Genomic DNA, 15,378 nt, shown 5'->3' with positions numbered 1-15,378 from the left:
CTGGTGTTCATGAATCATGTTCACTGCTTTGGCCATGTTCATATTTTACCCCTCCTCTCTCAAAAGACACATTTTTAAATCGATCAGATAAAATTCCTCTCTGCAAGTAGGCACACAGCCTGACAGCTCACATTTCTTTGCCTTTTCATAGAACTTCTCAGGCTCATTTGCCACAAAGGAGTATTAGCAATGATGTCACCTGCTTCTCCAGCTCACACTCCCCCAGAAATCCGCCTCAGAAAGGCAGAGAAATCCAAGGAGATTGTATCAGATCCAGGGCTGATATTTTACAAGCGTAAAAAAAAAATCTGTTGAAAATCCTACTTGATGTCAATCATGAGATTGATAGGGGTTATGGGTGGGAGAAAAGGGAGGAGGAAATACTCTGATTCTTCTCTATTGTTGCTGAAATCAAATAGTGAATTTAAGGCAGAGAGTGCCAGAAAATTGCCACTAAATGCAATCGTTCCCCCCCCCCCATTTTTTTTTCTCGGATCTGTACGGCGAGAAACAGCAGAAGGACGGTCTCTGCGCCCACGAGAATTGCCTGGTGAGTCTCCCTGGGCTGCGTCCAGCGTCCCCCCGGTGCCCCAGCCCAGCAGCCTGCGACCTCCCTGCCCCGCCGGGCACGATGGGCACGTGGGGATGCGCCTGGGTCTCAACGTCCTCCCGAGAGCTCTGCGGGTGTCAACTCCTCCCGCAGTCCCTTTGCTGCGCTCTGCTCGGGTTCTCCTCGTGCGCCCCAGCACGGCGGGTGCTCCGCTCAGCGAGGCCCAGCAGCCCAGTGCTGCCCGCAGCAGCGTCCCCCAGCCCCTCGCCCGGGCGCTCCCGGGCACCGGTGCCTTGCCAGGCCGCAGCGCAGCCCGGCCTCCCACCCCCCCAGGCCTCTGCGCTGCTTGTTGCGGAGCAGCTCGAAGGCTCACGAGCACTGCAGCGTGCCCAGCGCCGGGCAAGAGGCCATGGCCTCTCGCCAGGGTCTCAGCAGCACCTGCCGGCAATGCGCCATGCCTCCCCGACCTACTGAGCTCCGGGACTTTTCTGTTTGTCAGTATCTTGCCAGCGGGCTCCCCGTGAGACGCACGTCTGAGACGGGAGCCGACGAGTTCTTTGCGGCCGATATCAGGCAGGCAGTGAAGCGGGCAACTCGGAAGGTGAAGGAAGAGCTAGCAGGGGTGTGGGGAGGTTTGTGCCGGCCTGGGTTGTGCGAGCTCAGGCTATGCCGCGGGAAGGAAATCCCGGGGTCTTGCATCAGCTGCCGGCAACGCTCCTGCAAGGCCCGGGAGCTGCAGCGAGGCTGCAGCAGAGGCAGGAAGCCCAGCRCCTGAGGCGGAGCTGCAGCACGTGAGCCAGCAGTGCCCCCGTCATGCCTGCAGCCTTGCCAAAGGTGTGCAGCAGGCTTTGGGGGCCCTGAGCATGTCTCTGACGGGGGGCCGCTGTGCTCGTTCTAGCTCTGCTACGTCTGCGGCGAGCGAGGGGCCACCATTAGGTGCCGGCAGACGGGCTGCAAGCGCAGCTTCCACTTCCCGCGTGGCTGCGAGGATGGCTGCGCCTCGCAGTTCTTTGGGCAGTACAGGTAAGAGGTGACGAGGCTCGTGCTGGGTGGCCTCTGCCTCCGTYGTCCTGCAGGCAGCCCTGGCCAAGAGGGCAGCTAGCTCTGTGCTGCCGGGACCCTGCAAGAGCCCTGCTGGAGTCGGGAGGGCTCCTCTCTGCGCCCCTTTTGCCTCCACTGGGTGCAGGAGCAGAGTGGGAGGGTGCCCTAAGCCATGCCCTGGCAATCCCTTGTGCTCAGCTCCYGAGGAAGGCGGGCTGGAAAGCCAGTGTCTTGCTCCGGCCTCCTGTCTGCAGTGCAGGTCCTCAGCTTGGTGCAAGGACGCCAGAGCCCAGCACAGAGGGATGATGCCCGGACCTCAGCTAGAACATGCCGGCACCCTTGGGTGGGAGATTCATGGGCCAGAAAGAGGTAGAAGAGAGGCATGCACACATTGCCTGGGAGCTGCCAGCCTCTAGAGCCTGCGGGATAGTCTTGCGCAGAAAGGCACCTTGCCCACCTCTTCCCTGTGCCACCCAGGTCCTTCTGCTGGGAACATTGCCCGGAGCAGACCGTGGAGGCGCAGCAGGATGGGGAGACCTGCTGTCTCATCTGTCTGGAGCCTRTGGAGGGAAGGCTCTCCCATCACACTCTGGTGTGCCCCGCGTGCAGGCAYGCCTGGTTCCATCRGGGCTGCATCCAGGTATGAGGCCCTTCCCGCGGCCCCACCTTGGTCATGGCCGGTGGCCAGCAGTGGGCAGTGCCCCGCTCATGCTGCCGTGCCTCTCTTGCAGCAACAGGCTCTCGGCGCTGGCTTCTTCTGCTTCCAGTGCCCGCAGTGTCAAGACAGGGAGACCTTCCTGTGGGAAATGTCTTCTGTGGGCATCTGAGTGCCCATGAGGTTGGCTCTCTTCTGCCCTTGCCRTGTGCCCACGAGACAGAAGAGAGGCACAAGTCTATGGGGCAGGGGAGGCTCATCCCTTGCTTGGCTTCGACCTGGCAGGCAACCCACCTGGGAGGCAGAGGGGGCCTTTGCTGAGCTGTATGAGAGGCACTGTCGATGTGACACCAGTCAGTGTCTTTCTGTGCGAGGCAGAGAAGAGGCAGCAGAAGAGGGGTAAGTCGTCAAAGCCCCAGTTCCCCTGCTAGCCATGTGCCTTAGTGCCAGTCTTGCGCACTCTCTGAAGGTCTTTGGAAGAGGGATGGACCCCCTGCGGGGGCAGGAGAACAGGCAACGGGACAGCCCTTTGCACAGGCATGCTGTGCTGCTGGGGCAGGAGGGATGCCCCTGCTAGCAGTGGCCAAGCGGTGTGCCAAGCAGTGGCCAGTTGGCGGGGGGCTGTGCCCAGGCTCTTGGCCTCCCCAGGAGCTCTGGGAGCAAGGGCCCTTGGCACTCGGGGGGCCAGGCCGGGCCGGGCAGCTGGGCCAGGCCCCCCTCTTGCTCGAGTACCTTTGTCCTTGGCTGCCTCCTTAGAGTCACGGGCAGCGCTGGCTGCCACTTTGGCCACCAACCCGTTTGCTTTCCTAGGCCATGGCAACTGCTGCTTTGCTCCTCCTACGCTGCCAAAGGCACGCACCACCRCTGCTCCGCCTTGAGGCCCACCGCAGTCACATGGGAGTGTGACGACTGCGCGGGCCTGGGCACTGGTAAGGGGAGAAGCTGGGTGGCCCCGGATGCCCCCAGGCCACAGCCAGGGCTAGGCAGAGCCTCCCATGGGTGCTCAGGCCGGGCTTGGCAGAGCCTCTATACTGCCAGGGGGCCAGTGCTCTGGCCTCTCCTGCCCTGGGCACGTGGGGCCATGCTGCTGACCCTCCTGCCTCTCTCTACAGCCTCTAGCACACAGCCGGGGACGGCCAGCTCCAACAGTAGCAGCCAAGCGGCGTCATCCCCCAGCTCCTGGGCTCCTGCGATCAGCAGCCGGTCAGGCCAGACCGGGCCAGAGCGCAGGCTGGGCCGCGCGCAGTTAAGGCGCCGTTCCCAACATCCGTACAGACGGCCCTGATGAGCCAGCGCTGTCCCAGCCYACGCGGGCTCCTTCCTCTTGGCACCTCTGCGGGTCAGGCCTCATGGCAGTCCCGAGCGATGCCACCGCTCCCCAGCCCCTGCCAGAGGAAGCGCGGTGCAGGCTGCTGCGGCCTCCCAGCCTGCATCCGCAGCCCAGATGTGCTGCCTCCCCCAGGRGGGACGCTGACTTGCAGCCACGGGRRCCCACCCTGTCTCTGACTCTCAGTAAAGAGAAGCGTGTTCAAGCACTGCGACGAGAGCTGTGGCATTCTTTAAGTTGCGAGTGAGCTGGAGGGACGRAGGTCCGCCTTGTCCGAGAGTCCAGYTGCTGTCGAGCTGCGGTGTGCAGCCTGGGTGCYSAGGGCCCTGAAGTCCTGAAGTGCCAGGGTGGCCCAGGAGCTGGCCAGCTGGTGTCTGCGCTGCTGAGGCAATGGGCCAGCTGGTGAGAACGGAGCAAGGGGAGACAAGGTCACAGACAGCAGAGGCTGAGAGAGGTGGGGCTGTCTAGCTTAGAGAAGGGAAGGCTCTGCAGGGATCCCATCAATGTTGAGAGGCATCTGATGGGAGGGTGTAAAGCAGATGGAGGCAGACTCTTCTCAGCGGTGCCCYGGGTCAGGAGGAGAGGCAACGGGCACAAAGTGGCACGTGGGAAATTCTCCCTGAGCCTAAGGAAGCACTTTGTCCTTGTGCGGGTTGGTGGCACATTGGAAGCAGCTGCCCTGAGAGGTTGTGGAGTCTGTGTCCTTGGAGACATTGGAAACCTGCCTGGCCACKGTGCCAGGCAACCTGCTGCAGCACACCCTGCTTGAGCAGGGCTCTTGCATCAGAGGGTCTCCAGGCATGCCTTCCTATGCCAACTCTTCTGTCATTTGGGGAACTTCTAGCCACCGGCACAGCAATGCCTTTGACTCAATGTCACCAGAGCTCTCCAAGGGGCAATTTCTATCAGTGCAGAAGCCCCCCCTGGCATCTCCTGCTTTGCCTGCAGTCCTCCAGAGGCACAAGCTGTGTGTGCGCTTGGGTGTGTTGATTAGCACCCTGTGTGGAGGTGGAGGCCGTGGCTGACCCAKAAAACAGAACTTCAGCCACTCTGTTGGCCTGGGGTCACATGCGGGGGCATGTGTGTCAGGCTCACAGGATAGGTCTCGTCTTTACATGTGGCAGGGTTTGCGCAGGGGCCCCTTGGTGACCTCCTTGGACAGGTCCGTAGCCCTGAGGCCTGCTCCAACTTCTTCTTCATCCCCTGCAGTCACCTCCCCTGGGTGTGTGGTGCAGGCTTGAGGATGTTCCTCCCAGAGAGGAGAGCCTGAGCAATGGCCCCCTGCCAAGGCGTCTGGCTTAGCATCCAGCCCCTTGAGCCCTCTCCGGACTACCTGTCGTTCTTCCTTCCTGCACCTGTGACAGCAGTTACTCTCCCCGAGCAGGTGCCTGTGCCTGGTTGGCTTTCTTCAAAGCTCTGCAGCCACATTCAACTCTCGAGCCTAATGGTCTAGTAGAGGCCTGCTATGACAGTAGGGAACTTGAGAGGGGGARATACCGGGTGTGACGGAGGAGTACAGGCATGGGATGATAAGGGATGGGGCACAGGCTCTCACTGGAGACCACCTYACTCTAAACAAGCCACCACAGGGCAGTTAAAGAAACGGAGAGCTGGAGCTGGAAACAGAATACGCTCAGGGCCAACCAAGAGAACAGAGAACAAGTATCTCACATGCGTAAAACGCACCACGTGTGGCCAGCGTGGGAGTCCTGTGGAGTGGAAAAGCAGCAAAGAAAGAGCAAGGTGCACAAGGCTGTTTACAAACATCTCCGAATGACCAAAATGGGGGTCATAGCATGAGGGAGAAAGCGTCAGCACGAGCAGCAGAGTTCTGCTAAAGGCCCAAGGACTTGCGGTGCTGCCAGCTCGCTGCACCGCCCGGCCCTCCAGACTGACAGCCCCMACCTTCAGAGCCAGAGGAGCCRGGGAAGRGTGAGAGAGAAAAGAGGCAGACCCYGAGCACTGYGTGCAGACACTTYGGGCCTGTRTGATCCTTCTGTGAGGATCCTGATTAATGCTTGGCTCTGGGTGGACTGACGCTCGGCCGCAGAAGGCCTTCGTACTGCGCAACAGGGAGAGGGCGCTTGACCCGGGCCCGCTCGTCTTCCTCGTACGCAATGGGCYAGCCTCAGCTTGAAGCCTCCAAGGTAACAAGACAGAATTCAAGGAAGACAGCAGGCGACTGAGGAGACCAGAGTCACTCCGGTAAGCAGGACAATGAGGAGACATCACGTCTGAAATGCCTAGGCAGGACGTGTTTSGGAAACGTCCACCTGAAGAGAAAGYGAGCACGCGAGGTGTGTGGGCGAAACGCGTAGCGTCCTTTGGGCAGGGCTAACGACGGAAGGACTCTGTTCTCCGTTGATTCCAGGGGTCGTCCTCCGTCTGGGACGAGATCTGAGGGCAATMCAAACGTTTCGGCCGCCTGCCTCTCCTCAGGAACGTCTTGCCTGGCRAGGCGTGGGCATGAGGCTTGTCAAGCAGCCCCGAGGAGTGCGCTGCGCTCTCAGGAAGAGGGGGCAAAGGCAGCTTTGTCACACTTCCCTGTCAGCAGGGTAAGGTCAGGGCTGACCCAAGCAAGCAGTGGCAGGTACCTGTGCCCTGGGCAGCCAAGGGCATTGGTTCCTGCCCTCAGTCCCCACGGGTGGCAGTGGAGGCGTGTCACAGTGGGGTCAGTGTCATGCCAGTGGCAGTGCCATGTCTCAGTGGGGTCTGTGTTGCACTGGCAGCAGTGCCCTGTCACAGTGGGGTCAGTGTCACCCCGGCGGCGGTGCCGTGTCACAGTGGCGGCGGGTGACACGCGCGGCCCGGCGGTACAAAAAGGGCGGCGGGGCGAGGGCAGCCCCAGGCTGGAGGCGGCGCCTCTGAGCACGGGACAGGTGCGTGCAGGGGAGGTGGCACTGCCCCGCGCGGGGCCGCACGCCGCGGCCGCTGGGGCTGGGCCGCGCTGGGCTGCGGAGTCACCCCGGCCCCGCTGCTCCCCCAGGGTCGGCGAAGGAGTGCCTGGAGCGGAGACCCCGGCGCCGCCGGGGCAGATCTTTCCCAGAGCACTCGCTGTCGAGCCGCCTCGTGTGCGCCATGAAGCGCAAGGCGCCCGACGCCAGGGAGGAGGGTAAGAGCAGAGCGAGCCGGGAGCGCGCGGCAGGTGTCCGGTGGGCAAAGGCCTTGCGTGGCGACTGGTGCACGGCTGCCCGCGGTGGCAGGGAGGCAGGAGCTGGGCAGCGTGCCCGCGGCAGGGCCTGGGTACGAGGCCTGGGGCGCGGGCAGGGCTGTGTAGGCAGGAAAGGCTGATGGTGGCCGTGGCTGGTTGGGAGCGARGGGGCCATGGGAAGGGGCGAGAGAGGCTGGCAGAGGCAAGGGGAAGGCGAGGGCACGTTGGCCGTGGCAGCCCTGGAGGCCGGGGCTGGAGCCTGCTTTGGGTCAGCGTGGGGTTGTCGGGCAGCCATGGGGCAGCAGTCAGTACTGGAGGATTTTTGGGCAGGCGGGAGGGAGCAAGCCCTTGTGGGGGGAAGCCCCGCAGGACCCTTTCCCAGGCCATAGGGAGGCTTTTGGTCGCTGTGGCCTTTGCTCTCCCCTGTGCAGCTTGCGTGCTGTGTCGCCGGGCCGATTCCGACCCGGACGTCTACGGGCCGAAGAGGCAGAGGGACGGTCTCTGCGCCCAYGAGAATTGCCTGGTGAGTCTCCTTGCGTTGTGTCCAGCTTCCCCAGCAGCATGTCATGTCCATGGCAGCCAGGCAGGATGGGGGCGTGGGGGTGTGCCTGGGTCTGCAGCCACAGGAAATACCATCCCGAGAGCTCTGTGGGTATCGACTCGTCTTCACCACCTCCTGCCCTTCCTGGAGACCCTTTGCTGTACTCTGCTTGGACTCTCATCGCCCGTCCCAGCGTGGCCGGTGCTCCTCTCAGCAAGGCCCAGCCGGCCAGCGCTGCCTGCGGCAGTGTCCCCCAGCCCTTTGCCAGGGCACTCCCACGAGTGCCTTCCCAGCCCTCAGCCTGGCCCATCTCTCCAGGCCTCTGCACTGCATCTTGCGGAGCAGCTCCAAGGCCCAGGAACATTGCAGCTCAGGCAGCGCCAGGGAACGGAGCGTGGCCTGCCAGTGTCTCAGCACCGTCAACCAGCAATGCACCATGCCTCCCTGAGCTGACGAGCTTGGGATTTTTCTGTTTTCCAGTATCTCGCCAGTGGGCTCCCCGTGAGATACCCCAATGACATGGCAGCCGCCGAGTTCCTTCCCGCAGATATCAGGCGGACGGTGAAGCGGGCAAGTCGGAAGGTAAAGACCTTGCTGGGGTGTGGGGAGGTTTGTGGCAGGAGGGGTTTGTGAGAGCTCAGTATGTGCCATGGGAAGGAAGTTTGGGGGTTTCCTGTCAGCTCTAGGCAGCCGTTCCACAAGTGCCAGGAGCTGCAGCGAGACTCCAGCAGAGGCAGAAACCTCAGTCCCCAAGGTGGCTCTTCAGAACACTAGCCAGAAGAACCCACATCCCTGCAGCATTGCCAAAGGTGTGGGGCAGGCTTGGGGGCCCCGAGCGTGTCTCTGATGGGGGGCTGCTGTGCTTGTTCCAGCTCTGCTATGTCTGCGGWGAGCGAGGGGCCACGGTGACATGCCGGCAGAAGGGCTGCAAGCGCACCTTCCATTTCCCCTGTGGCCGCGAAGATGGCTGTATCTCGCAGTTCTCTGGGCAGTACCGGTAAGGGCTGACGAGCCTCCTTCTGGGCCGCCTCTGCCTCCTTTTCCCTCCAGCTAGCATTGGCAAAGCAGGTGAGGCAACWGCTTGCTGTGCCCTGGAGTGACCCTCTAGGAGCCCTGCCACAGCCACAGGCAGGGACTGCCGGTCTCCTTGCTGTCCCTTTGCCCCTGCTCTGGGTGCTGGGTAGTATGGGAGGATCTGCTGGCTGCAAGGCCCTGGCAGTGCCATGTTCTCGGACCCCTGGAGCTGGGGATGCCTTCCTCACTCCAGGATGGAAAASCACTGTCTTTGCAAGGCTCCTCTCTGCAGGCAAGGTTCCCTTCTGGGCCAGTGTGAGCATGCCAGGGCCCATCTCAGATGCATGATGCACGGGCCTCAGCCGGAATCTGAAGCTGGGGCCCATGGGTGGGAGAGTCTCTGGAGGAAGGCGGGAATGGGAAGAGAGGCATGCGCACCCTGCCCGGGGAGCAGCCAGCACCTACAGCCTGTGGGGTCGTCTTGTCCAGGAACATGGATGGACTCTGCACATGCTGACTGGGGTGCCCTCTTCCAAAATCTTCTGCCCAGGTCCTTCTGCCGGGAACATCGCCCGGCACAAACAGTGCAGGCGCACTGGGATGGGGAAACCTCCTGCCTTATTTGTCTGGAGCCTGTGGAGGGGAAGCTGTCTTACCACACAATGGTGTGCCCTGCGTGTTTGCACGCGTGGTTCCATCGGGATTGCATCCAGGTACAAGGCCCTTCCCGTGCCCCTTGGGCCTGGCAGGTGCCCAGCAAGGAGCAATATCCGGCTCACACTGGTTGTGACACTCTTGCAGAAACAGGCTCTGCGCGCTGGATTGTTCTCCTTCCAGTGCCCACAGTGCAAAGACAGTGAGACATTCCAGCCGGAAATGTCTTCCATGGGGATCCGAGTCCCCATCAGGTTGGTTCTCCACTGCCATTGCCTGATGCCCACAAGACAAGGGCATGAGGGTTAGGTTGTAGCAGGGGAGGCCATAAGGCCAGGAGCATCTGGAGGCTCCTTAGACTAGGAGCAGCGGAGGCTCAAGACCTTCCTTCGCTTCACCTGCAGACAACCCGCATGGGAGGCAGATGGTRCCTTTGCAGAACTGTATCAGAGGCACAACCGCTGTGATGCTGGCCGGTGCCTTTGTGCAGGAGGCAGAGAACAGGCAGAAGAAGCAGGGTGAGTGTCCAGCACAGCAATTTCCTGGCTCCCTCCATGGAAGCAGGTGCCTTAGCCCTGCTCTGGGCAGATGTCTGAAGGCCTCAGGGAGGTGGGGGGGCTGCCTGYGGTGGAGGAGGGACAGAGAAAGGGATGGCCCTTTGCCGTGGGGTTGCAGAGCTGCGAGGACAGGAAGGATGCCCCTGCTGGCATGTACCACGTGGTCCTCCAAGCAACTGAGGGTTTGCCTGGGGCTTTTGGGACCCACTCAGGGGGCTCTGCCAGGCACCCTCTTGCTTGGGTCACTTTTCCCAGGCAACCTCTCTGGTGTCACTGCCAGCCTTGGCTGCCATGGCCACCAGTGTGTTTTGCTTTCCCAGGCCCTGGTACCTGCTCCTCTGCTCCTCCTGCGCTGCCAGGGGCACCCACCGCCGCTGCTCTGCCTTGAGGGCCACCGCTGCCACGTGGGAATGTGATGACTGTGCGGGCCTGGGCACTGGTAAGAGGARAAAGAGGACTTCCCCACAGCTTCTCCCATGCCAGAGCCAGGGACCAGGCCAGGCCTGTGGGGGGGGGGGCACTGGGTGGGCTTGGCAGAGTCCCTTAGCTCCCAGGAGGGCACTGTTCCCAGGGCCTCTCCTGTCTTGGGGATGTGGGACCATGCTTCTGACCTTCCTGCCTCTCCTCACAGCCTCCAGTGCACAGCCGCAGACAGCCAGCTCCAGCAGCACSAGCCAGCCAGCATCGTCCCCCAGCTCGGCGGCTCCTGAAAGTAGCAGCCAGGCAGGCCAGAGTGGGCCAGAGCGAAGGCCAGGCCGCTTGCGGTTACAGCGCCGCTCACAACATCCTTACAGCCGGCCCTGAAGAGCCAGCTGTCCCARTCCCCAGCCCAACCCTGCACCTTCTCGACAGCTCTGCAGGTTGGGCCTTGTGGCCACTGGTCCCCGCACCGCCTCAATGCGGAAGGGACACTGTCTTCCAAYCTTGGGGAACATGCTGCATCTGCCTCTGAATAAAGATAATTGTACTGTAATCTTTTTGCAAGAGCAATGACATTCTTGAAGTTGCAAGTTAGCCTTAAGAAGGAGAATCAAATTTGTCRTGTTTTGCTGTGGCTTTCTGGTGGGCTTTCCCGTTTAGCAGTCCGCCTACATTTTCATTCATRTTTCTTTTGCTGGTTTTGTGCTTGTAGAATTCTTTCTTTTAGTCCTATGTGTCCCTTGCCAGTTTCAACTCTAGGTAGGCTTTAGCTCTCCTCACCTTATCCCTGCATGATAAGATGACAGTGTTTCTGTATTCTGTTCTGGTCACCTCTCTCTGCTTCTATCCCTTTACACTTCCTTTTTGTTGTTGTTGTTGTTGTTGTTGTTGTTTTGAGTTTTCTCAGGAGCTCTTTGTTCATGAATATAGCTCTCTTGCCACCTGTCTTTGTTTTTCTACTTGTTGGGATGGAGTAATTTTGAGCTTGGAGGAGGAGATCTTCAATATCAACCAACTCTCTTGGACCCCTCTAATCTTTAGGGCCCTCTCCCTTGGAATATTTCAAAGCAGATCCCTGAACAGCCCTAAGTCTGTTCTCCTGAAGTCCAGGAATGTGATCSTGCTACTTRCTCTGCTTCCGCTTTGCAGGATTCTGAACTCCACCATTCTGTGGTCACTGTGGCCAARGTTGCCTCTGACCTTCACATCCTCAAGCARTTCTTCTTTGTTTTTAGGTATGAGATTCAGCAGAGCATTTTCCCCATCATCTCCTCAATCATTTATGTTAGGAATTTGTTTTCAATGCACTCCAGAAAACTCCTGGACTGCTTGTGCCCTTCTGTGAGGTCCCTCCAGCGAATATCAGGGTGGTTGAAATCTCCTRTAAAGATCAAGTCCCCCATGAAAATCAGGGCTTGTGAATGTGAGGCTTTTTCCAATTGTCTGAAGAAGGCCTCATCTACCTCTTTCTGGTCAGGTGATCTATAGCAGACACCCTCCATGTCACCTATGTTGGTCTGTCTGCTAAGWCTGACCCATAAGCTCTCAGCTGAGATCTCACCTGTCTGCAGGGAGGGCTCCATACACTCCCACTGTTATCTTGCTTAAGGGCCAACTCCTCCTCTGTGCCTTTCTGGATTGTCCTTCCTAAAGAGTCTGTATCCATCCAYTGCAGCACTCCAGGTGTGTGAGTTATTCCATCATGTCCCCAYGATCCTAATGAAACCATAGCCCTGTAACTGCATGCAGACTTCTAATTCATCCTGTKTCTTTCCTGTGCTGCATGCATTAGTGTACAGGCACTTCAGAGAGGCACCTGGATTGCTGACTTCCTAGAATGAGCACGAAAGCTTTGCCCGTAATGTGGTCTTTCAAGCACTTGATTATTTACATGCATATGCTTGGGATGATTCAGCCCCCTTCTGTTGATTAAGAGATCCATTATGCTTTCATTACCCAACACCCATGGGTGCCAATGCTGTTCACCAGTTCCTTATTTGATTGTTCTTCATTCTCTCCCTCTCCATCATTCCTAGTTTAAAGCGTTCCTTTCCTGTTTGGCCAGCCTGTTAGCAATGACAGTTCTGTCCTGCTTTGTCAGATGGATCCCATCTCTATTAAGTAGTTGTCCATTCTTGAAGAGGATCCCACAGCTGCAGAAATTGGAATCCTGGTGTCAACCAGCTGCACAACTGATCTGTCCACTCCTCCTCAGGTCTTTCCCCCTCACCGGCAGGAGAACACCACCATTCCCYTGCAGCCCTCCACTGCTAACATTCACCACTTCCTCCTAGTGCCGCTAAGTGGCTCTGGCTCAGCAGGCACAGATGCTCCCAGCTGCTCTTCAGCTAACAGGAGTGTGAATTTACTCCAAAGTATCAAGGCCTCGGGTAGGACAAGAGCYCTCCTCTGCAAAGCTGCAGTCTTAGAGAAGATCTGGACCTCAGACRTTATGGATGTGTTAGGGTTTGTGTAGGGTTTGTAAYGYRTGTACAGGGACGCAGAAAATGGCAGCCTGCGTTTGCAGGGGGAGGGACTCCCGTCCTGACATGCTCCTGGGTCATGGGAAGGGGCAACTACTGGTGYTGGCCAGGCCCAGGGCAGCTCATGAACCCGTGGGGATGATACCTGACAAAAGGCGATCGCCAGGCCGGGAGCAATGGGGCACACTGCTCACTTCCCAGRGAGGCCTTGTGGTGATATATTCGCCCATCTTTTCCTTTTGCAGGGCAGAAAAGCTAGGGYGSTCTGCTTTCCTACCTAAYCTGGGTGAGAAGAATCACATTAAACCATCATCCACGAGGAACGACTGAAAAACTGGTGTTACTCAGTTTATAAAAGAGAGACTGAGGGGAGACATGACAGCCCTCAAATATTTAAAAATCTGCAGGGAAYGATCTGTTCTTTGTGTACATTGCCAACAAGTCAAAAAAGAATAAACTTATGACTGTTTGGACTAGCCATGAGGAAAAGTGCTAGTAAGGACGTGAAGGAATGGAATAGATCACTTGGGGAAGTTGTATAGTCTTCGTCAGTCAGCAATTTTAAAAATACATTTGGCAAACATGTCAAGAGTGACACAGATGTGGCCCTCCAGCTACATTTTCTATGATTCCACAAAGAGGAGAAATGAGAATATTCACTTCTTTTCCCACTTATTTTTCCTATTTCTCCACGTCCCTGTGTTCTCAGTTTACTGGCTGACTTCCATTTAAGTTTTGTTTCTTGGGAAAAGACATGTAAACTACCCAGTATAAACGCCTTTGCTTCTTTGATCTACTTTTATTTACCAGACCCACCCAACTCCAGCACATTAATTAGTTCAGTGCATCCCTGTGGATGCGGGCAACTCAGCCATCCTGCTCAGGACTCTGCTGTTTTGCGCTGTGAACCATTCTGCAGTTCAGTGTCACTTGTGCAGCACAGGTAGTGCTGCCAGGGTGTCAGTTCAGCTCCACAATCCATTGCAATGGGAAGCTCCCCTCCCAGAAAGCTTCTGGCATCAGAAAACATCCAGTAGCAGATGTTTCGTGATGATTCTACAATTCAGAATTTCTCCAAAATTGTTTTCTCCTGCATTAATGCACCTCAAGAACTTTTAGATTCKAAAACCTCTCTCTCCAATGTTGCAAACAGTCATGTATCCAAAGCCAAAAAGAAGTCACCAATTCAATGACAGTTAATCATGGACTTTTTTATAAAAGGAAGTGTCGGAGAGAAAAATTTATGAAGAAGAAAACAATTTTTACCTATGTCTGATATTTTCATATCTAAGATTATCTCTTCTTTCTTAGAGAAGATCTTGCAGAATTTTACTGGGGGGAAAAAAGAAAGAAATTAAATGATTTTTTTTAAAAAAACAAAAACGATTCTAGTATATTTTCCTTTTTATAAGATGTTTTAGAATAAGAGAACTTTGAGTTTTAGCACAACTATAAACAGTTAAAATAGGAAAGTGGGCAGTCATCAGTATTAAAGTGTTGATAAAGAGTTAAATACAGCCTAGATTTGCCTCTATCTTCTTACTCATTTCCTTATGTTCCTTCTTTTACCTTTTCAGGTCATCAAAGTGGCACAATTAGCTTCTCAATCTAGCTTTCTCTCTACTTGCATGGTTTTCGGGCCCTTTGTAATGCAATTACATGTATGGCATTGGTCATGCACTTACTTAACGTTGCACATGTTAATGAACTTTGCTAAATGGGCACCTGTCGGGGCAGCAGGGCTGACTGCTCACCAGCTCGTCTTTTTGCTCATCTTTTCCATCACCTTTGTTAGTACACTGTCTAAATGTTGTGCTTTTTATGACAATATTCTTTCAGGCTAAAATTCATGGAAAAACAGACCTTCTGATGTGTATCTACACTRTAGTGAAAGGTATGATTACAACTCACAGAAATACACCTAAGTTTTCTAACTCAGCACTTAGAACAAGTACAGTGTGTAGAAATCATCTCACCTAACTTCAGATGCCAACATCGAACTCAGTGAATCCAGGCTAGGCACCATGAACTATGTTAGTGCAATCAGGTGCCAGCAGTAATGGAGCCATAGCACCATGAAAACCAGCACAAGTTGGTTTTCATATTTATTCCTATTTATATAATATTTCGTATTTATTTCAAGGTGTCAAGTGAGTTTTCCAGCTAGTGTGGTGCTACTGCTTTTGATACCTCACCTATCTAACTTRAAGCTACATGAGCTGCTGTCACAGCTTTGACTGCAGCACAGACTTACTCTCAGAGTACTCTGACATCAGTTGGTAGCGAGGCTTAATGGGCATGGTGCTGTGACAAGAAAAAAGACCAGAGCTATTTGCTTTATATGTATAATTATCTTCATTGATCTTGTAGGGCTAGCCCATCGGCTAATTGGCTGGTGAAGAGCTACATTATCTACTAACCAGACTGTCCAGGAATCAGAGCAAGAGCTAGCAGGCCTYTGAGGAGTCTAAAGTGCTAAGAAGGCAAATAACTATGAGGTAAATAACTACGATTTAAAAAGCTAGCAGAGTAAGAAGAACAGCAGCTCTGGCCTCCTACAAACCTAGATTTCACTGAAAGTCTAAGTGCCTGCATCACAAAGGCACTGCTGATGTTTTTAGATAAGATTTAGCTAAAACATAAATGAGCCAGATTCTTCCATGTTAGCCCTTTTATTTTTTATCAGTGGTTCAGAATAACTGATACCATGATTACAAAAGGARTTTCATCAAGGCTAAAAAAGAAGTTATTTTAAAATAAATGGCCATTTTCTTCCAGACAGTCAAMTAATTTGAAGAAGAATGTTGTAGGCAATAAGAGGAGGAGGGTGTGGAAGAACACTTTCAGTACTGACCTGGAGCAAGTTATAGTACCTTAGTACCTCATCATTTCTTCATTTCTTTCTTTTTTTTTTCTTTTTTTTTGAGGGTGGAGTAATTTATACGTTTCGGCCGCCTGCCTCTCCTCAGGAACGTCTTGCCTGGC

The 15,378-nt window shown here is 55.8% G+C and overlaps 2 protein-coding genes across 2 annotated transcripts; both read left to right on the top strand.

Annotated features, from left to right (window-relative positions):
• Window positions 1-959: 959 nt before the first annotated feature.
• LOC146593555 (E3 ubiquitin-protein ligase PHF7-like) lies at window positions 960-3,531 on the top strand. Its single transcript, XM_085309097.1, is given in 7 exon segments — window positions 960-1,151; window positions 1,449-1,573; window positions 2,069-2,231; window positions 2,323-2,429; window positions 2,532-2,645; window positions 3,057-3,175; window positions 3,359-3,531. Coding segments are annotated over 7 exon segments (993 nt in total).
• A 3,114-nt stretch (window positions 3,532-6,645) lies between these two features.
• On the top strand, window positions 6,646-10,294 carry LOC146593554 (E3 ubiquitin-protein ligase PHF7-like). The gene is made up of 9 exons (XM_085309111.1): window positions 6,646-6,685; window positions 7,156-7,247; window positions 7,746-7,847; window positions 8,138-8,262; window positions 8,830-8,992; window positions 9,081-9,187; window positions 9,338-9,451; window positions 9,811-9,929; window positions 10,122-10,294. The coding sequence occupies exons 1-9, from the start codon at window positions 6,652-6,654 to the stop codon at window positions 10,292-10,294; spliced, it is 1,029 nt and encodes a 342-aa protein (XP_085165237.1). The 5' UTR covers window positions 6,646-6,651.
• Window positions 10,295-15,378: the final 5,084 nt, after the last annotated feature.

The sequence above is a fragment of the Rhea americana genome, unplaced genomic scaffold, assembly GCF_003343005.1.
Source record: "Rhea americana isolate MKP2758 unplaced genomic scaffold, rheAme1 scaffold_29, whole genome shotgun sequence".
Classification (NCBI taxonomy): domain Eukaryota; kingdom Metazoa; phylum Chordata; class Aves; order Rheiformes; family Rheidae; genus Rhea; species Rhea americana.
Note: the sequence above shows the minus strand (reverse complement) of the source record. Positions and strands in the feature narration are given on the sequence as shown.